This window comes from Gymnoscopelus braueri (genome assembly GCF_963280865.1).
Source record: "Gymnoscopelus braueri genome assembly, chromosome: 20".
In the NCBI taxonomy this organism is placed as follows: Eukaryota; Metazoa; Chordata; class Actinopteri; order Myctophiformes; family Myctophidae; genus Gymnoscopelus; species Gymnoscopelus braueri.
In genome coordinates, this window is record NC_137622.1 from 18,879,751 (window position 1) to 18,902,130 (window position 22,380).

Below are 22,380 nucleotides of genomic sequence, written 5' to 3' on the forward strand. Positions count from 1 at the left end.
CCAGAGTCATTAGTCATGTCTGCAAGACATCAGCTCTTTGCTGTAGCCTCAAATTAGTAGCCACAAGAACATGCTGTCACTTCAGGATTTAAAAAAAAATCTAGAATACTTATTATTATTATTTTACATTATGTTCCATTTGTGTTAGTATTGTGTTGTCTCTATATCTATCTGTGTGCCTAGTGCCTAATATTCTAGTCTCTTTCTTTTCGTGATTTTGGTCACTGGGACAAAAGTGTTTATTCGCCTGTTCACCTGCTGTGCGTATTTGCACATGCTGTCAATCACTGTACACAATACATCCTATGAAAACCTTACCGAACAGTTAAACAGTTAAAATAAGAAAGATTGAGCTGAGCAACCACATGTTCTATTTCATGACTAAAATAGAACTCGATTGTTTAGTAAAGTGGTGACAGCTTGACTAAAACACCCATAAACGCACACCGAGTGTGTGTGATTTTCTCCTCCCTGGCTGGCTCCTCGTCTGCCTGGGACGACCGAGGAGGAGCTCCCGCTAGGAAAGACGAGACGTCGGGATCGGGACTAAATAGAACACAGTTTGTTGACTCAAAGACCAACTCGGGGGGCTTGTTTTGTTTGCAGGGGCGGCCATAGCTGAGTGGTTAGTGAGCCCGCCTAGGGAACCAGCTGGCCCTGGTTGCCCCAGGTTCGATTCCAGGCTATCCCAGCATATGTGCCGATGATATGAAATTTGTCCCTGAGCAAGACTCTTAACCCCAATTGCTCACAGGTTCTCATTGGAAACAAGACCGCAAGGACTTTCATGAACGACCTGTTAAAAGGAATTATCCTTATCCTTATCCTTATGCAGGCACATAAAACGGATATAAAATGTGCACAAGGACATCTCCAGCTTAAATTTACAAATCAGAGTTACAAATGGATCCTCAGGCAGGGTCCTGTTGGTTGTTCCAAAGTATAGACTGAAGACAAAAGGCGATTGGGCCTTTGCCACCAGGGCTCCTGGACTTTGGAATGACCTGCCTGAGGAGATCGGGCTGAGAAGTTCTCTTTTTAAATCACTGCTTAAAACAGACTTGTAATAGACTTTCTTTTACTACATGACTACAGTCTGTTTTTGTGCTCTTATATTTCCTTACACACTTTGTTATCCTTTTGTGCTCTTTTATGACGTTTCTTGCACACATTTTAATTATTTAAAAAAATGTTCACTATTTTTGAAAGTGTGTGCGTGTGTGTGTGTATAAAATACACACAGGATTTTGCAGTGTATTGATTACATGTTTTTTCCATCTCCGTTTTGTAGGACATTCCTGCAAACTGCTGACCAAGAACATGGGCATGCTTGTAATCAATGAAGACACACTTGATGTAAGTAGCAACACTAGCAGCTTACAATTCTACATACTCTCTGACTCACCTCACATACCACTTGCATCCCTATTTTGGGCAATAATGGGCACATCATTAAAGGCGAAAATGTTAAAGAGTTGGTGCCATGGTTTTGCACTTTTTCTGTTTTTCATGTGTCTATGAGGTTGATAGAACTTCATTAAGCCACCTGGTGGTGTTTTTATGGTGTTTTATGTCTTCTCTGACTATTTTGAGTTTCTACCTGGAGGCTGAAACCTTGAGGGTCAAACGTGCCAATAGAAAAACAGCCCTTTAGTGACATAGTAAAAATATACCCTCCCCCTCATTATCATAACACAACAGGTGTGGGCATGAGGAGGAGGAGGGACTAGGACAGGTGGGTGGTGCAAAGGTGGTGGAGGAGGTGCTAAGGTGAGAACCAGGTATACTTAATGAACTGGAAGCGTGTCCACATAAAACATAATTTTAACAATTTCTGTACACTTTTTTGAAAAAAATCTTCCTCCTAGTATAACCATAATACCTGATGATTATGTTTTAGGGGGGGGGGGGGAATCACTGAAAATCACGGCACCCCGTCTTTAATGTAAAATTTCTATTTGTTGTGAGCTTGTAGATCGGCAATTTATGCTAAAGAGATTTGAAGTAGCGAGGGGGAAAAAGCGGTTCAAGCACAAAGCCAACTCGGGTACAATTTACTCTAGAGGGTTAAAGATATTTCCTTTTTACACACTGTGTGTGTGTGTGTGTGTGTGTGTGTGTGTGTGTGTGTGTGTGTGTGTGTGTGTGTGTGTGTGTGTGTGTGTGTGTGTGTGTGTGTGTGTGTGTGTGTGTGTGTGTATTGGTAGGTTGGAGGAGGATTTCACAAACATGCTATTTTCTCTTGGTTTATCATTTTTCTGAATGTACATTAATTAAGTTTTTCTGCCTGGGTGATTGATCAGAACCTCATCTATTGGTGTGTTAGCCGGTTAGCTGCATGACACAAGTGTGCAGACGATACAACCTGAATATTTTACGTTTCCCAATCTTTATTTTGAAACTTTTCTCTATTTTTCTACCTGGCTCTAAACCCTGTGTTTCTCGTTTGACAGCCCGTCCTGTTGTTCCGTTTGCTTTTTTTCTGTATGAATTGAGGAAGTGCCTGTGTCAGAAAAACTTTCGAAACAGTACGTCACAGGACTTTCAAATTGGAGGATTCCATAATCTCCATCTTGTCCTATGGCTGATTTGCAGGATGAAGTGGACTGGGCGTATCAGCCAGATCATGGTCAATTAATATTCACAAATAATCATCAGTGTTCTCCAGGAGAAGAATGTCACTTACCAAGGCACTTTGGCTTACAGGGAGAAAAAAAAATCCATTGTGCTTGCAGAATGTAGGTAGTTATACCTTTTAATGAAGAGATATATTATATATAAATATTTGAAAACTACTGGATAGTCTGGTAGTAGAGAAGGTAAAAGACTCTGGAAGGCTCTAGGCACGGAGCCAGGACACAACATGCCTCTTTTCTATGAAGATGAACAAAACCTGTGTGAAAGGGAAAGGAACTGGCCGCAGGGACCCTTGCACACATGCACACACAACCACACATCCCAAATCTGCCTTCATAACATCTTTTAAAACATCTACCAGGGCTGTCTGTTTGATCCCTAGCGGGAGAGAGCTTTGCCTGTTGACACTTCGATCGAAAGGGGAAACTCTCTGTTCCTCCCAATGACGAGGAGTCGAGGGACGGAAGCCGCACAAGAAGACGGAGCCACAAGTTGGAACGGAGAGTGTTGGACCAGGAGAAAGGCAGGGCACGTTCGGAGTGAAGTAGATGGAGAGAGGGGGCAGAGGTGCGTGGGGGGCGGGGGGTGATGGTCAGGGGGTGATGATGGACGTCCTTCACTCTGTCAGCCAGTCGTTTAACCCATTCAAACCGGGAACGCATCTGTGTAACCACTTTATCCATATTTTATACTTTGGATATTCAAAAATAGCAGATGTACAAGCTCATAGCGCGGTACCGAGTGCCGCGCTATGAGCTTGTAGATCTGCATTTTTTTTATCAGTAACATTCGTGCAAATAATTGAGTGTGTGTGTGTGTGTGTGTGTGTGTGTGTGTGTGTGTATATATATATATATATATATATTAAAGGGAACATTTTTTACTCAAATCTTTGCTTCTGGGGGGGTCCCTGGAACAAAATATTTTGAGATGGGGGTCGGTGGCCAAATACATATCATTTTGGGGGTCCTTGACATGAAAAGGTTTGAGCACCACTGATATAGCAACAATAGTTTTTTTTCAGAAAACTGTTAGGATTTAGATTAGAAGACATTTGTAGAATCGGCCTCAGGTCTACATGGGTTAACGTGATAAATGGAGTGGAGTTAAAATGTTTGGGTCAACGCATTCATGAAAGCATGCGCGGACTAGGTCTTTGAAATGTCAGCTCCCATTCTCCTGTGGTTACGCAGATGCTTACATAAGGCTGCTGGTTAAAATGCGAAGAGAGAAACTCTCCTCCGACGGGGATCGAAAGGAGGGGGATGGAAGTGGGTGGGTGGGGAGGGGGGGGCGTTGAACAGAGGGCCAGGCAGCGGTGCTTGGAGTCTGGAGGGCTCTCATGTTGCGAAAGAGAGTAATTGGAGCATGTCTTCCCCTCTTGCTGCTGTGTTTTGAAACGGTTATCAAAGACTGGACAAAGTTTTAGATGGCTTGAAAACGCTCGAAAACACAGTCTGTACTAAATCTTTGCCAACTGCTAGAGACGCAAAGTGAAAGTGGTTCCGCAAATCAGGATTAGGTTCTTTGCTGAAGTTTTGTTGTCCACTCAGCAAATTTAGTCATGTGGGCAGGCAATGATGCTAAAAGAAGATTAAGTTCATTATTAGTAGATTATGTACTTCTCACATAATAGTGGGTGGGTGGGCAGGTCCTTTTATACTCGAAATAACCAAAACTGAATTTTAAAACCGCCTGCAAGTGGCTGCAAATGATGAATATTATAGCCAATTTTGTGGCCCCTTGTTGCTTATTTATTAAAGATCTCAGTCGCCACTATAATTATTTTTTAAGATTAAATCGTATCAGAATGGGTCAAGCTAGCAAATTAATTCATGTTCAAAAGCATCGTCTGTAAAACCCTAATGGTCTCGAATATAAGCCTCAATCTGCAATTTCTTCAACTGGTTGGCTGTATGTAGAACAGCAAGAAAATAGGTTTATATTTTGATTTGAGTTGACCTCAACATAATTCTACATTTTGTGCTAATTGTTTAGCCAACACAGTGCTATTGTGGGGGGGAGGCCTCCTTTCACACTGTTAAACAAATCACAGATTGGGACTGGCACTAACGGAACATTTTCAGTTGTGAGATTTGATATTGCTTTAATACCTACTTTCTACTTATCCCAAGCATCTTTTTCTGCATAACCTAAAAGAAAAGTGTCCATGCTGGCGCATATCAGACAACATACACGTATGTCCGATACTAATACATCTTTTACTGATATATCGGCAGATACGTCCGTAGGGCTCTAGTGTAGACTATGGCTCCTCTGATACACATGGAGTCGCCCTTTCTTTTCACATAGGAATCGAACAGAGTGAGTGTAATGACTGCAGAGGTTCACACCATCTCCGCCAGTTCCCCTGCCTCAGTTCCCCTGCCTGCTGAACAAACTCCGGACCAAACAGCAGGAGTTAGTAGTCGAGGACATGATTCCTCGCCGGCTTCCCACCCGTAAACACTGCGAATATGGCTCTATGCACAGCAGTCATATTGTAAAGAAATTGGGCCTCTGTCTTACTTCCTTCACAGGTGTTACATAATGAAGGCTCTGTTCCATTCTGGTCAAACAGAGTCAGGGTGCTGATATTGTGCATGTTGGCTCACTGGAAACAGTGAGCCAACACTCTACACCATTGGGTCTCAAAGTGTGGTCCAGGGACCCTCATGGTTCCTTGAGGGGGTTCCAAATGGACCCTTACGAGTGTAACTCTGAGAGGGTACAAATGGAACCAAATGGTTCCATTTGTACACTCTGAGATATGGGGGGGTTCTTGAAATCAAAAAGTTCGAGAACCACTATGCTACACTAAATGGAACACAAAAAATAACTACATTGAAATACCTTGTTTCTCAGGCCTAAAGGAACACCACTCTTCCTCTGATACAAAATATTGCGGTTTTTTTATAATGTGTTTTTTGGAAACTGCAGTAGTCTATGTTGCGCTTTTGCATCGTGATTAATTGTGCAGCAATCTTGTCTGCCCCCATGACATTAGCTTAGAGGTGAGTAGACCTAGACATTATGTTGGGATCACTATCTCTTTTATTTATTTTCGTTTGACTCTCCATGTCTGATCCGCTACAACAGGTGATGAAATGCATCTAGACAGGAGGAGTAATTTGTGTGTGTACGCGCGTATAATTTTGTCTATGCCATATTTCCATCTGATTTGGTGGATAGGAAGAAATCATTTAAAATGCTTCTTTGTGTTTGTACATGCACACAACATAGGAAATCCTTTGTATTCGAAGAATGCTGCAAAATGTTGAGTTAGTTCATGCGTGCATGCATGCATGTTCGTTCACCTCTAGCCAGGTTGAAATGCCTCTTTGTGTGCCTCTAAGCCTGCACAAGACAGATGATGACATTATACCCCTTCTTACATCCAACGTCCCCATCACGAGTGTCCCGTCCTGTTGGCCATATCACTCAAGATCTAAATCAACAATGGAGCTCAATAGACTTCATGGGAAGCTCTTATAGAGGCCTGAAAGTACGCGACATACCCTCTCCCAAACCAAACACTTGTGAGTCACATAGGCTAAACTGGCCATTATAGCCATAACAAAGAGGCTTTAGAAGGAGACATGTAGCATTAGAGATAAAATTCCTCAGTGGAAATTATGGGGGAAATGAGCTCCCTACTTGAGGAAATGGATGTTATAGCACACTATGCTTATCACAATAAGTGATTGATAGATTGCACTCTAAACACACTGAAAACCTTAACATACTTTCCAAGTATGGACTAGAACCACACCAATGGCAGATGTTTAGGTCTGATGCCGGTCCCGATGTTGGAGAGTCCTATACCACCGATTTCCGATGTTTTGACTGATATTTTGTAAAACAAAAAAGTAATTTTATTTAACCACTTAACCCTATTCAAATAATTGATCAAATCTGTATCTGATCTGTAAGCTCACAACGTGTCGTATCACCACACGTTGTAAGCTTGTACTGTAGATCTGAAGATAAAAAACTTTTCACCTAGAACTAATGACAGTAATGACATACCCAAAAAATTGGTTAAAAAGTAGGACATGTCGGCTGCATAATTGCTGATTCCGATGTATCAGCCAACCCTCTCCGGACTCTAGTTTGGACATAGAGACACGCGCATGCACTTGACACACAGATGAAATATTTCAAATATCGATTATGCAACGGATAGTAATGGTCAAGCATTTTGTTTGGTCAAACAGGCTTGACAGCTTTGCTCAATTAAAAATGGTCTCATCACTGTAAATATCACACTCATACTTGGCTTTTATTTTTTAGCTGAACTAAACAATAAAAGCCTGGAGATCGAGGCTACACTCATACAGAGAAAACAGAGATACATCAACACATTTCCATGGTAACGTTATGTTGCTTTGCTAGATTTTTGGAATCTTAGGTGTGTAGGGAAAGTACTTTACAAACGTGCTCATTTTCATGGCAATAATAAAAGTAAAGAACACTCGTGTAATATTGATTACTGTAAATGTACTCGGCTTTAAAACAATTAATGTTTTTCAACACACACACACAACTTTTTTCCGACCCCCATCAGGGTTGGCTGTAGTCATGTGGAGAAGTCCTCACAGCTGCACTTCTCTATTGCTCATATGCCTCTCACTGTGTCTCTGTCTCTCTCTCCACTCTTCTGCCCCTCTCTTTGTCTAGTTCTTTGTACTCGCCATTTCTCTCACTTTTTCTGTCTCGCTTCGTGATATGTGAAGCCCGCCTTTCCAAATATTTCCTTTAAGCTTTGGTTTCAGAGCTTTGTTTTGCTAAGCGAGGATTGCCTGGTCCTGTTGGTACAATCAAACTGCTCTGAGGTATCTGACCTCCACACAGGGCAAGACCCGCCCGTTCCTCCTTCCTTCCCCCCTCGGCCTCCTGTTCACGGCCGTCAAGTCATGTTTGATGTCTTGTTTTGAGCATCTGCTTTTGCATGTTAGGTCGGTGTGTAACTTCAGGTGCCGATACCACTGAGGTCTAACACAATATAGAAGTTTAGTTGATTGTATTGTACATGGATGCCCTCAAAAACATTTAATCTACACACACTCACACTCAGGCTCACTCGCTCACTCACTCACATGGCTGATACTGTACACACTCAAACTTGTCTTGGATTGTGGTTTTCGTTCTCACCATCTACCACCGAGGTGACCTTGGATAAAGGCCTTAACCTCCCCTCTTGCTGCTCCAGCGGAGCTGTTGAGCGGCCCATGGACCATATTCTCACGGTGGCCATTTTGCCCTTACATCATCAGACAGGCATTGCCATCTGGAGGACATGTTGTTCTCACCCTTCCGGTTATCCCAGGCTGTCCTGATGCGAGGAAGGATGCTGGTTTGGGGCTTAATCCTGTTCTCATACTCATATTTATAGCTTCTCATCATCACTTGTCATCACAGCTGTATTTAAATACATAAATATGATCTAACTGCTGAATGAGGGCCATTCATATGATGAACTTCAACTCATTTATCCGAGGGAAAAACATGGACAGCTGCTATTCTGTAGCAAAGACCAGGCTTATCTCTTTAACAACCCCTGTTGATTTTAAAGACTAATAAATGACTGGATCTCTGAGAATGGATTGATCTATACAGTAATGGACTGTATCATCTGTCTATAATTTTGTGCCACACATTGTGATACTAAACATTGTTGTTTAGTATCTGTACTTCTGGTTTCTCAATCAATCCAATTGTTCTGATCTTAGGAGTTCAGTCATTTATTGTGGCAAAAATACCCTGTCTTCTTTGTATTTCTCAGTAGAATGTTGAAATTATGACGTCAAACGTGACGTTGTTTCTTTGCTGGCTCCGCCTCCTACCTCTGTGGGGAATGCGGCAGACCCCAATGGACCCTTCGCTAAGCCCCACCCACTCCACTCTGTGACTGGTGGTGCGAAGTTAGTCACACCCAGGCCTGGCAGCGCCTGGCAATCTCTGCTTCTCACCCATTGACTTTTCCCCTTAGAAATAATCGATCATTTCAGCAGCAATAGCTTCAAAATCTCTTCTAAATCTAGTCAACAAGGCCTGCAGTAGGCTATGCACTGGACAAATGTGCATGACATTATTTCAATAAACTAAAAACACGGGAAATGTTAGAGGGCGTAATAGCCATGGATACACGACGGTCGTCTGTCTCGACCGTCATGGATGAATTTCAACCTGGTGTTTGCACTTTCTCCATTTATAGCCCGTACATCTACAGAAACGTTCATATTTCAAATATAAAGTGCTTATCCCATGGCCACGGATGTTACATTTAGGTACGGGCTCTCAAAAGTACCCGTATCATCCGTATTGTTCAATAAAAAGCATTTTAATCTGATCGGTGGCCATTTTCTCCATATGCTTTCAACTAAGCGACCCTATCGGTTGGTAGGTGTATTGCACTCTGATACATTATAAATCTATGAGAAAATGGCCACCGATTGGATTAAAATGCTTTTTATTAAACAATACAGAATATACGGGTACTTTTGAGAGTCCCGTGCATCATTTTAACATCCGTGGCCATAGGGTAAGCAATTTATATTTGAAATCTGAACGTTTATATAGATGTACGGATCGTAAATGGAGAAAGTGCAAACACCAGGTTGAAGTTGATCCATGATTGTAACAGGAGTTTTCATGTAACGCAGGGTAAGACTACAGTAGCAGTTAATAAATAGACGAACAAATGAATGAATATACTTTAACGTGCGGAATCCGAAACAGGCAGCGCTGTGATTCTGAATTTTGTTACGATTACGGTGATTAGTGACACCACCTGGGCGAGTGAGTCGTGTAACTTTCCCGACGTTAAACTGTGTATGTGTTCAACAACTCAGCCATGCAGCCTTGCAGTTTAAACGCAGATTTCAGCTTGGGAAAATAACCCTCCAACGGTTTTGGGTATGTGGAATCTGTTGCTGGTTCATAGTCACCATTGCGTTATCGTGGTATTATTCCTGTTCTTGCTATTATGTTGCAAATTATTGTGTGTGTGTGTGTGTGTGCGGGCGAAATAACATTGACAGCTATGGCAGGTGACGAAAGCTTGCCAGACCTGTGCCAGGCTAACAACGGTTGCTAAGCTGGCATTGGACAATTGCTTTTGGGGTGGGGTTTAGCGAAGGGTCCATTGAAACAAGCCAGTGGCTTTCTTGGGCTTTTTTTTTTATCCTATTTAGTTGACCTTGTATTTGAACTGTACTTTCATGTGCTTTTTGTCTGCAAACTTCTAAATAAAGTATTCAATCAATATTCAATCAATGCTCCTCTCCGTAGACGATGCATTAAACCGTACCACATTCTCAGAACGAGGAAGTAACAACGAAGTCTTATGCACACCTGATCAGCTCAGAGACGGGTGCGTAGGCAGGGATCAGACGTATAGAATACAAGAAAATGACCCGCACACCGTCTACACTTGCACACTAAGGACAACTTCATTTAGGCAACGTTTCGGTCAATGGACCTTCTTCAGGCATCAGAACGAGGAAGTAAAATATCGCTGCTGGTGTGAATTCAGCATGGGAAGACCAAAGACCAATGTCAGTACTGATATACCAATTTCCATGGGCGGGTGGAGTGATAAGGTACTGGTCAAATACTGATCATATAGTTGACTTTTTGGGCGGTGTAGCCGCCCCTATAAGTGGGGTTGGGACACCTCATTAGTACACCCTTTCCTGCACTGTAATTGGCCCATAATAGTACACCCCTCTACATTAGTACACCCCTAGCTGTACTGTGATTGGTGGACTCTATTGGCTGACTTTATTCAGCACTGTGATTGGCTAGTGAGACACATGATGACATTAATAACCTATAAATAGGACTATGCACTTCAAAAAAACATTTTTTTTTAAGTGAGCTTCCATCACGGTGATGACCACTGTGATGACCACACCGCCCACTTCACACTGGGTGTGATTTTTTTAAATTGGCATTACGGTTACTAATGCCGTGTTCACACTTTGGTGACAAACCGACATGAAGCAACATGAAGATACAAGCTGTCGCCAACAGTTGTCGCAGCATGACGGGCGTGACACGCTACTAAAAAAAAGTTGAGCTGGTTTAAAATGTTTCCAGCGCTCCAATGACACAGTGAAGAATCAGAAACAATCAATCATTCTGTTCCACCTTCTCTCTCCTCACAATTCCTGCTGAAATCAGCTAGCCAGTACCAGTTTACCCCCTACTTCCAGTGCCCTCACTCAGACCTCACCCTGATCTTTGTACTCAGCCATTCATTGTGATCTCAACTTACATACCTGTAATGTTTGGTGACTGCATGGCTGTGACGCGAATGACAATTTGTCCACAGTATAAACACCACAGAGATTCACGAGGTGAAAACGAGCCATGCTGTCACAGCTGTTAACAAAAAATGTCCAGTTGAGGAACCATATTTTTCACATCAGGGGTGATTAAAAGCATCCGGGTTTAATTAACCCATGGGAATATTCCTGGGCTCCACTTTAAAAAAAAATCAGCTGGCATACAGGACTCTTTTGCATTTCTAAAAAGTAGCTTGAGAATCCTTCTGGGAAGCTGAGAATTAAATAATGGTGCAGCAAAAGTATAATTGCCGTGCTATTGATGCATCATAAATTATGCAGTTAATCCTTTAATGAACCATCAAAACGGTCCAAATGGAGCATGGCTCCTACGTATGTATGTTATGTTTCTGTATTTTCTTACATTCCATCATTGTGTGATGTTTTGTCATCTCTACCGAATCTGAATTGACTTGCAAAACATTTCCATATGTTAAAGGTTCTATGACATTCATTTTCACTTTTTTTTAATTTTTTATGTTTTTTTGGGGGGTTTTATGACCTCAATTACAGCCAAAAAATCTGAACTTTGAACATTCAGTGGATTTTCTGTGGTCTGGGGTTTTCTGAATAATTAGGCTGAAAAGTAATCTGAGCTTGGCCCTTCGGCAGTGAGGTCACAGCCGATTAATCCCGCCCACTCTCCTCCTCGCCCCTCCCCTCCCCTATCCTTTCCTTTGGGGGGGGCGGAGCAGAGGCGATGATTGACAGGCAAAATCCCTCACCAGCGACACCCGCAGGCGAAGATTTCTTTTTTCATTGCAGTTGAAAAGGCTTTAGAAATGTGAGAGAAAAACACCTGCCATGGATCAGTGTTGGGCAGTAACGAATTAAAAATAATATATTACTGTAATATTATTACTTTTCCCAGTAACGAGTAAGGTATTATTCTGCCAAAACAGTAATATAATACCATATTACTCGGTCAAAAAAGGCCTCGTTACTCGTTACTGATGATGACGAGCGTCATTTTTTTTTCGCTCATTCATTCATTTATTATGTACTCTCTCTCCGTCTCTCGTAGAGGCAAGTTGTCGCATCATGCGAAAATAGAGCAGATCTACAAGCTATCAACCTACGTCAACAGAGATGCTTCTTAGCTTGCAGATCAGTTCTTTTTAGCACGCAGCCCACGCACAGTTATGACGTAGCGCATGACCCGTATGCGAGACTCGTGTATTTCTCCGCCGTTTTTTAACTTCAAAAAGCTCTCAAACTTCTATTTTGAGGCATGGAATTTACTTATAAGAAATCGTTTGGATAGAATTTAGTTGTTTAACTTCATATATGTGGTCAATTAATCATGACAGAGCCTATTTAAAAAAAAAAAATCAGAGAACCGGCAGGGGCGGACAGTGACACGCATTGTATCCGAATAAAGCAACCTTTTTTCGGCATGGCCCTTTCAGAAGTCCCCCTGCGTCACTTGTCTGGTGGTCGGGCCGGGAACGAACTGCTTATGAGGAGAGGAAACAGTGTTCCTCTCCTCTCCTCTTCTCCTCTATATCATTGGTTCTCAAAGTGGGGCCCGGGGACCCCCAGGGGTCCTTGAGGGAGTTCCAGGGGGTCCCCAGCTAAATGATAGATTAGGCACCAAATGGACCCCTATGGATCTGTAACTCAGAGAGTGTACAAATAACGGGTCCATTTGGTTCCATTTGTACACTCTCAGACCTGTTAGGGTCCATTTGGTTCCATTTGTACACTCTCAGACCCGTTAGGGTCCATTTGGTTCCATTTGTACACTCTGAGTTAAATTGACATAGATTTTACAATATAAATTGCGGTCCAAGTGATAGAAATGCCATTAAATGGGGGTCTGTAGCCCTACGCATGTCAAACTGGGGGTCCTTGAAATTAAAATGGTTGAGAATCACTGCTAGAGCAGTAAAAAATCTTCTCTTATGGGGGTCCCTGGCATATCTTTTGAAATGGGGGTCCGTGGGCTAATAAGTGTCAATTTAGGGGTCCTTGACATGAAAAAGTTTGAGAACCACTGCTCTATATCTCCTCTCCTCTCTCCTCCCCCCCTTGCACTTTGGATAATTAATATTGACTGGTGTAAGATATGTTGAAAAGGTTAAGAAATGTTCAAAAAGTTTACTTTATTGTTTCAGTTTTTGAGAGGCTGCAGCCAGTGTGTGCAGTTCAGATTGATGTTGTTCCTGTAGGGATAATTATTGTTCCAATTCCAAATATGGAATTTGTAGCAGCAAAATACTTAAAAAGATAAAGACTGTTGACTGTTTTCTATTGTTCCATTAAATTAGATTCAGTTCTAAAAGGCTAAAAACTGTACACGTCTTTTCTTTTGCGGGGGGCGCGGGGAAAGTAATATAAAGTAATATGTAATATATTACTCTTGATTCCAAGTAATAAGTAATATAATATTATTACTTTTCAAAAGAGTAATAAGTAACATATTACTCTCCTAAGTAATATAGCCCAACACTGCCATGGATCAATGGAGTGGAATTTTTTGTTAAAACTTTCTATGCACGTTTGAAGGACCATGACAAAGACTTTTAATGTGTGGTAAAACTGAACTTCATGAAACCTTTAAGAAGAACACCGTAGTATTACTGCACTAAGGCATTTAATATAGAAGAGGACTGAAAGCTAGAAAATGTCAAAGACGCTTATGGCTTAATTTCGTTATAACATAACATATAGTTCATAAATACACACTCAATAATTCCCTAAACTTCTTGTCTATCGATACAGGGAACCAGGGAGACCCTCAGTTACCACTGTGGCATGCTGGGAGATGCCCTCTACAAGGAAAATGACTTTGCCCTCATCATCGATGGCACGACCCTCAAATACGCCCTCACGTTTGGAGCACGACAGTACTTCCTGGACCTCGCACTGTCCTGTAAAGCAGTCATATGCTGCAGGTAAGGGTTGGTCAGAGGAATCTGTGAAACTATTAAACATTTTTGCTTAAAAATCATTTCATAGAATCAAAGCCTGTTGTTGCCAAACGTTACAAGAGACAATTACAAGAGACAATCCGCCATGTCATGTCTTCTCTCCAACAAATACATAGAGGGGAGGGGGGGTGGGGGGCAATATACAAATGCAATATAGATGTACAGGACTAGGCCTCAAAATCTGGATCATCTGTTTTTGAATATTTGTAGAAAAGGGGTCTTTAATATTTTTTGCATTAAAAAGTGGGCCAGAAAAGGGGCACGGTGGTGCAGTCGGTAGCGCTGTTGCCTCACAGCTAGAAGGACCTGTGTTCGATTCCCGCCGGGGACGCTGTGGGCGCTGGGGGGCGTGTCTTCTCCTACAGCGCCCATACCCTAGGTGGGGTTGGTTAAAGGGCCTACTCTGTGTGGAGTTTGCATGTTCTCCCCGTGTCTCCTAGGGTAGGCAATAGCCTCACAAAAACATGTAGTAATCCTGGTCGCTATACCGCCTCCCCCATGACAGCCGGGGCGACTGATGGAGGGGAAAGGAACTGGTTGGAATAACGTGTTCCTTCCACGCGTTACGTCCTACCGGGGAAACTCCCCCTGTCAGGTGATAAGGTGGTCAGTTGGCTCTCATGCATTGAAGGAGGCATGAGCTCGGCTCTGGGTTCCCTAGGCTGGCGGGGGGAGTGTAGCGCCCAGGATCACTTAGATAATTGGCACCGGGTGAAAAAGGGTTACAAAAATGTGGGATACATTTTTTTTTTTAAAGTGGGCCAGAAACAGAGGGGCTTAAAATGTAGTTTTGTAATAAACTTGTCATTAAAGATGGAAATTTGAATAAAAATCATGTACAAGTACGGTACATGTATCTACGTACACTAGAAGGCACTAGCTAACTGTAGCCTAATGATTGACAAATTACTTGCTCCAAGCCTATGAATGGACTGCCGTATTACATTTTGGCTCAGAAACTCTAAGGTTGGAACCATTCATATTTTTGTGAAAAGGGGGACATTCATTTTCTGGGCAGTAAAGAGGGGGCATTAAAAAATCTGGGCGTTAGAAAAAATAATTCCTTTTTTTCCAGCATGAAAAACTACTTGAAAAGAGGAAAGGATCAGAGACGAAGAGTCGCCTTTTGTAGTAGTTCATTTATCATTTTGGTAGTGTTGACCCACAATAATAATAACTATTAATTCTTGTGTCAGTGCATCGCAGAAGCAAACTAGGTCACAGATTTTAAAAGCTATTAAAAAACTTTATAAGTTGAAATTAAGACATTTTGTACTGCCCATTAAGGGGTTTATGGCAGCAATATAAAATACGATCAAATAAAATAACATGCATTATTAAAATTATGAAGGTGCGCCGTGTTGACCACCCCCAAGCTACATACAGTAAAGACTTTTTTGCTCAAGTGACCATGACGAGGTCTGGGCCCCAGAAGTCTGTGCCATGTTCTTCAAACAATAACAAACTTAAAGGTGCCACCGCCATGACATAAGTGTTATGCTGTACCTGCCTTCCTTGGTCCCGTCACTCACTCTTTGTTCACTGGCAGACCTGAGCCAATGAATGAGGTCTGTTTAACCATGAGAACATGACCATAAACAGTTGCGTTGAAATCATCCAACTCGAGAAAGGTTGACATCCAGTCTGTGCACCAACCACCATTTCTTGAGGAGAGGCCGTTCTGTACGTAACCTCCATTATGTCTAGTCTGCGGATAGGAAGCTGTGTTGCAGGAGGCCCTGAGGCTTGCTGTCACTGAGGTAGAGAAAGAAAATACATTGTGAAGTACTGTGATGGCCTAGTGGTAAAAGACCCACATCATCTGCCTGTTTCCTGGCCTATAGTACTGAATCCTGCTTCTCTCCTGTGGCTCCCCTGTGCTGTTTCCTTCTCAGCTTTCATACTGTAATCTAGCTAATGAAAAAGAAAATGGGAAAAAAACTTGGAGGAGTGAACTGCTCACTTTCTCTCTTTTCTTTTTCCTCCAAAATGTTCAAATGCATAAAATGGAGGAGTAGGAGGACGTTTCCAAATCCATCACACATTGACTGGATCAACTTCATGGGCCCAGTCAGGGAGGTTAAGTTGGTCAGACAGGGGTCTACAGGGAGGGAGAGAGTACCAGACAAGGGGAAGGGGGGAAACGTATGTCATCTGCAATTACCCTCCAGAAAATGAGATAAATAGCTTTGGGTAATGCCTGGAGAAAATATTTCACAGAAGGCACCCCTCGTGTTCAGTGTTGAGTGTCATCCACCTACCCGGAGGCAGTTGTATGTGCACACACTGTTGGCACGCCTGACTGTCTGCCGGCCTGCCTCAACCCCTGCACTCTGGTGTATGAGGCAGAGGAAGAGCTTTGGGGTTTGCAATAACGCTGATCTCATGACTTGCTCCGAATAACTGTTTTTCTATGTGCACCTCAATTTGCTCAATAGGGGGAAAGTCTGAAATAGATTTTCCTGTAAGAAATTTGATTTAAATGCATCCACGTGCTCCATGATATGTGTAGGCTGTATTGTCTTCTGTCCATAATTATGTCTGTGGCAGGTTGTACTTGTACGTGTGGTGTTGCCGTTTGTGCACCAAGTCGATATACAATTTGCAAAGTTATGTCTCTGCATTAACATCACCAAGACAAAATCCAAAAAGTTAGTGATTCAGAATCCAGTCATAGTGACGTGGCCCTAGTCCTGTCTATACATGGGCGTATCAGGTTTGTTTATGGTAATGTCTGAGTAACAGTGATACTGCCGTGTTACTGCCTATATATGGGCGTATTGGGTTTGTTTATGGTTATATCTGAGTCATGGTGACATGGCCGTGGCCCACCAGCCAATTCTAATATAGGATGAACCCTAGCGTCTCAATTCTGGAATGTCATAAATAGGCAAACATTCAGTTAAAATAAACAAACATTTGTTGAAAATGGGAGATCTACAGACTCACAACATGTCACATTGGGAAACCTTGTGAAAAAAGGAGGTTACCTTGTGAAAAAAGGATGGGACCAAGTACAGACCCCTATTGATCCCGCGGGGGAAATTTGTCTCCAGAGGCAGCACACCAGTTAAGATACAGTTGCAGGGCAAGAGAAGTACTGTAGATACAGCAAGGTAAAAACATCACACAGAAAAGAAACACCATCAACTAGAAAAAGTGCTCCTCGGAGCACAGGTCTCCGCCAGGTCAGGTAGGTTATTGTGGGGCAGCAATGTTCGGAATTACCCAATCAGGATGGAATATGAAAAATTCATCTTGATCACTTGACTATATGTGTACCGATTTGCATGATGTTTGAATTTGTAGGAGTAATATAAAAAAGAAAAGTGTTGCAAAATTGGCCTCCTGGTGGCGCTATAATAGGGCAATGTTAAAAGGGTGGCATTTGTTCTTCAATGTAGTGCGAATGTGCGTGCAAAGTGTCACCACAATCGGACGCTGCATTCATGATTTGTGGCATTTTGTTCAAAACAGGCCACTCCTGCAAACTTTAGATGTCAATGTTAGCCAATCAGGATGGAATATGAAAATTTTAAAAGATCCATCATGATCACATGACTATACAGATCAAGTGTACCGATGTGCGTGAAATTTGGATAAATTCTGAAGGCTTAATATCAAAAAAAATGTTTTACATAAGTCGGCCTCCTGGTGGCGCTATGAAAGGCAAATGTGAAAAATGCAGGTCAGTTGTTTTTCCTTGGCCTCTAGGGAGTGTGCGTGCAAAGTTTCATGCAGATCGGTGCAGTTATAGTTAAAAACACAAATCGTCCATTTATAGCGCCACCATGAGGCTGATTTGAACATTTTCAAGTGGCATTTCTTCCTCGGCCTAGTGGGAATGTGCGTGTGAAATCTCACGGAAATCGCAAGCTGCGTTCATGATTTGAGGCATTTTGTTGAAAACGGAGCAATCCTGCAAACTTTGGAAGCCAACCTTAGCCAATCAGGATGAAATATGGAAAATTGGACAGATCCGTGTTGATCACATGACTATAGAGATACTGTGTACTGATTTGCGTGATGTTTGGATAAAATCTGTAGGAGTACTGTCAAGAAATGTGTTTTGCAAAAAGCGGCCTCCTGGTGGCGCTATAAAAGGCTAATTTGCAAAATTTGGGGCAGAGGTTCTGCTCTGGCATCCAGGGAGTGTGTGTGCACAGTTTCGCTGCGATCAAGCCAACAGTGCCGGAGATTAGCTGTACACAAAATGACAGAATGACGGACACACACACGGACGGACGGACACACACACGGACGGACGGACAGGGGGCAAAACATACTCTCTCGCCATGCCTTTCGACAATAATGAACAATAGTATACCACAGTATTTACACCCTAAACAAAGTATGTAGGGTTTAAGTGGCTGACACATCAGAGTAGGTACCTTCTAAAATAAAGAAATATAAAATGCACTGTAAAAGAGTGAGTTGTGGTGTTCGTTTAAGTTGACTCTTTTGATTCCCTTCCCTTTTCCCTCCCTCCCTCCTACACCGGTACGGATATTGATGCTGAAGAATAAATCCATGCCTTTCCAACTCATTGATGTGCAAGCTAATACGCTGGAACAAGACCACAGTAAAGTGCAATGTAACCAGATATCCTTCACATAACGTCTCAGTGTTTCCATGTGTGTCTGCTCTCACTTGCAGGGTCTCTCCTCTTCAAAAGTCAGAGGTGGTGGAGATGGTGAAGAAGCAGGTAAAGGTGATTACGCTGGCCATTGGTGACGGTGCCAACGATGTCGGCATGATCCAGACAGCTCATGTTGGTGTGGGGATCTCTGGCAATGAGGGTCTGCAGGCAGCCAACTCCTCTGACTATTCCATTGCACAGGTGAGGAGGATGGCAGGATTATATCTATATATAGTGTGTGTGTGCGTGTTTGTGTGTTAAATGGTACTAGTAACTGCTTTAATATCATGGGTCATTGAAATAAATGCATTTATACAGTATATATATATGTATATAAAGTGTATTTCACTGATTGCTGTAAACAGAAATGTTTTTAAAAGATCACACGTAGCAACTAAGCTTAGGAGTTGTTCTCCGAATGGATGAATACCAGAATTTACGGTATCGTTCACAGTCAAATGTTTTGCTCTTCTCACAGAGCTGAGCTCTTGTTACTTTATTGGTACTGACAGTAGGAAAGGTCTTTGCTGAGGTAAAGACTGCTCTGGGGGATTTGATCTTCATCCAGTAGGAGTATGTGTGGTTCCTGATCAGTGTACAAACAGTCAATCCAACTGGTGTATCTGGAGATGAATCTTGGCAATAACAGGTTACTAGGGTGGGCGTTTGCGTGGAGCATGCTGGTGTGTGTTGAGGGAGGGTCAAAGTGTCAACTCGACATCTCCATAAACATTAGGATTTCATGTGCTTCAGTCAATCGATCATAGAAAACAAACAAATTATTATTATTTACACATTAGTTCAGCGCGTGTTCACTGCATAATCCACATAAAGTAGACTGACACTGTTATAATCCGCAAGAAGGTCCATGAGGTTGAGCAAAGAAAAAGTCCAAGTCAATAGTGTGCGTAACAGGAGATCAGTGTTGCTGCTGCAGCTTTATACAGGTGAGCTCCAGCACCTGCGGTGATATCCAAGTCCCCACTCTGCCCCTGACAAAATCCCATGTAAACACATTCTTGTGTCCCTGCAACTAGTATCTCTGAAACTCAGAATTGATACGCGATACTACATAAGCAAGCACAACTGTGCCAGTAACAAAAGCCATGGTTCTCTCTTATATCATGTTCTTTTTCTTGCAGCGTGCCGGCCTGTGCTTCATGTGTGTGCCTATATTATAGCCACAGGGCTTGAGAATAGAAGTCGGTGGTAGACTAAAACACAGTACATTCCATGTACTCTGGCATCCAGTTACCCTTACAGTGACTTGGGTTTGTCTTAAGTGGCCCCTTCCATCCGCATGACATTTAGAAAGTGTATGTCTCTCAAAGACGGGCAGACTCATATAATCCATTTAACTTGTGTTCCAGCGTTTGGATTCAATTACTCTGCAGACTTGTGGTGTTTTCCCCCTTATTGGTGTAATGGAGTATTACCTGTGCAAGTTGCCGCACTGCGTAATAAAATCAGGGGGAGTTGTGCGGCTTATTTTTCTGTTTCTAAACCGATTCCCTCTGGTTTCTATCATTGTGCTGAAGCATTAAATGTCGCACTGCAGTAGTTCACTGCTAAACCTGTTGCTAACCTGTTTTTCTAACAGGGAGAGCTGGGCACTGTTCCCGGTCTGTTTATTTTTTACTCTACTATTTGCAATCACATGCTGCAACATTAGATGAATGTCACACTAGTGTTGCTTTATACATTTATTTTTTTAATTAAAGGTAGGGTAAGTGATATCTTTTGGTTAAAACAAGCACTATATTCTGATAGTAATCATTGCTATAGAGTGTTTTTTCAGTAACAGATGTCTCCCTGTCTCTCCAGCTCTTTAATAAACAGAAAATACATTTTTCGGTAGGTGTCAAAATCTCAGCCAATCAGGAGAAAGTACCCATTTTTAAGCTTAATTTGTATAGTGTTCCAGTTCCAATTTTGCATGCTCATTTCTTAGTGTCATCACTTCCAATTTCACTTGTTTAATCTGTATCCTGATTGAGTTCTCTGTCCTGGTTGGATAAAATTGGAAATGAAACTGAAACGAAAATGCATTTTCTGTTTAATAAAGAGGTGGAGAGACAAGGAGACTCCTAATACTGAACAAACACTCTATAGCAATGAGTACTATCAGAATATAGAGCTATTTAACAATTATTTTAACCAACGCAAATCACTTACCCTACCTTTAACATTGAGCCCTCTCTTTAAATAACATACAGGGTGGAGAAGGTACAGACTTTCAATTTAAATGATTATTTTTTACTCGTCCCCGGTTTTGTATAACACGTTGCAACATTAGGTGTAATTCACTCCACTGGACTTTTATCGCTCCCAGATTCCGAGTTAGACACAGTTGTCTTAGAGCTCTCTGGTATCTGTTTAGCTGAAGTGGAGGCTGGAGAGAGGGGTCCAGTCCCCGGCGCCTCTGCTGTCTGTCTGTCATCAGCCTGCATCTGTGGTAACTGGACTGTTTGATCCCACCACACCAAGGGTCAGACAAACAGGAGGCCACCGCTCTGCTTTCATTCTGCCTATAGGAACACTGCAGCCTCCCCCTGCTGTTCCACTGAAAGACACGCTGGCCTTCAAATAAGCAAGACTTTTACCTAGACGTTTGCTTTTAAAACTTAATAGAGACCTACTGTATTCCTCCAGTTTCATTTTAGAAAGTACGGGAGGATGTAGCTTAAACCATTGGTTAGCAAAGTGAGGTCCGGGGGTACCAGGGGGTCCCCAGCAAAATTAGTTAATATAGCGTCGCAATCATTTTAACCACTTTAACCATATTTTACGCTTTGGCTACAAGCTCATAGCATGGCACCGAGTGCTGCGCTATGAGCTTGTAGATCTGCTATTTTTTTTAATCCATGGCACAAAATATTTTTGAGGTGGGGGGGGGGGGGGGTCCGCAGCCAAATACATATCATTTTTGGGGTCCTTGACATGAAAACGTTTGAGAGCCACTGGCTTAAACGCTTCTGCGCCCGCAGTCACACTGTGCTTTTTTTGGTTTTTTTGATAGTCTGCTGGAAGTTACGATGAAAATGTTTGACTCAGTGAGTCCTCATGCTGCATTCTAATCACAGCTATCAGTGAGAGATTGCACTGAAATATGATGTACGCCACAGGCCCCAAATGGAGGGATTATCGTAAAGCCATTTTGCTATCCCTCTAAGCCCTGGGAGACCAATACCCCCACCACTCGCTCCCCTTTTCAGCATCTTAAGACCAGGCTGGGTCTGGCAGAGTCAAACTGTGACTAAAAATGCCTGGAATGCATCAGTGAAGACCTTGCCCTCGACTCCCCTGCAACCTCTTTGCTTCCTGCTGTCAGTGGCGATAAGAGTGTTGTTTTCTCTAATCCAAAAGTTCCTGCTAACACTACATTGTTCCAGGAGGGATTGCCTGCATCTCAGATTGTATGGAGCCATGTATTTTATGTACATATCAACCTAGTGAAATTATGATTAACTCTTTGACTGCCAGAAATAAAACATAATTTGCCATGCCACTGCCAGCGATTTTTATTCATCTCCAGTATGATCGATCCCCTGATCGCTTTAAAAGACGTATCCGAGTCTCATAGAATCGGGGGGGGAGCGAGCCGCTGCGATAATCCGTTCCATAGTTGTGGGCAGTTGAATGTAGGCTGTTTTCGCCAAAAAGCAGCAGAAACTAAGAAAAGGCCATTTTCCCAAATCGAATAACAAGGAAATGTATGGGCTGTTTTTTTTTTGCAATCATGTGACCCTCTGCTTCACAGCGAGCCTAACGGTGACCCATAGGCGAGCGAACAGCGCCATCTAGTGGAAAACCACTGAAA

The 22,380-nt window shown here is 42.4% G+C and overlaps 1 protein-coding gene across 3 annotated transcripts in view; it reads left to right on the top strand.

The window, feature by feature from the left end:
- atp8a1 (ATPase phospholipid transporting 8A1) overlaps positions 1 to 22,380 on the top strand; it is a 168,929-nt gene that overhangs the window by 104,608 nt on the left and 41,941 nt on the right. For all 3 annotated transcript variants that reach the window (XM_080415274.1, XM_080415273.1, XM_080415275.1), the window contains 3 exons: positions 1,292 to 1,356; positions 13,713 to 13,885; positions 18,578 to 18,761. In XM_080415274.1, coding sequence (XP_080271400.1) covers positions 1,292 to 1,356; positions 13,713 to 13,885; positions 18,578 to 18,761 — 422 coding nt within the window. The remainder of the gene's footprint in view (positions 1 to 1,291; positions 1,357 to 13,712; positions 13,886 to 18,577; positions 18,762 to 22,380) is intronic.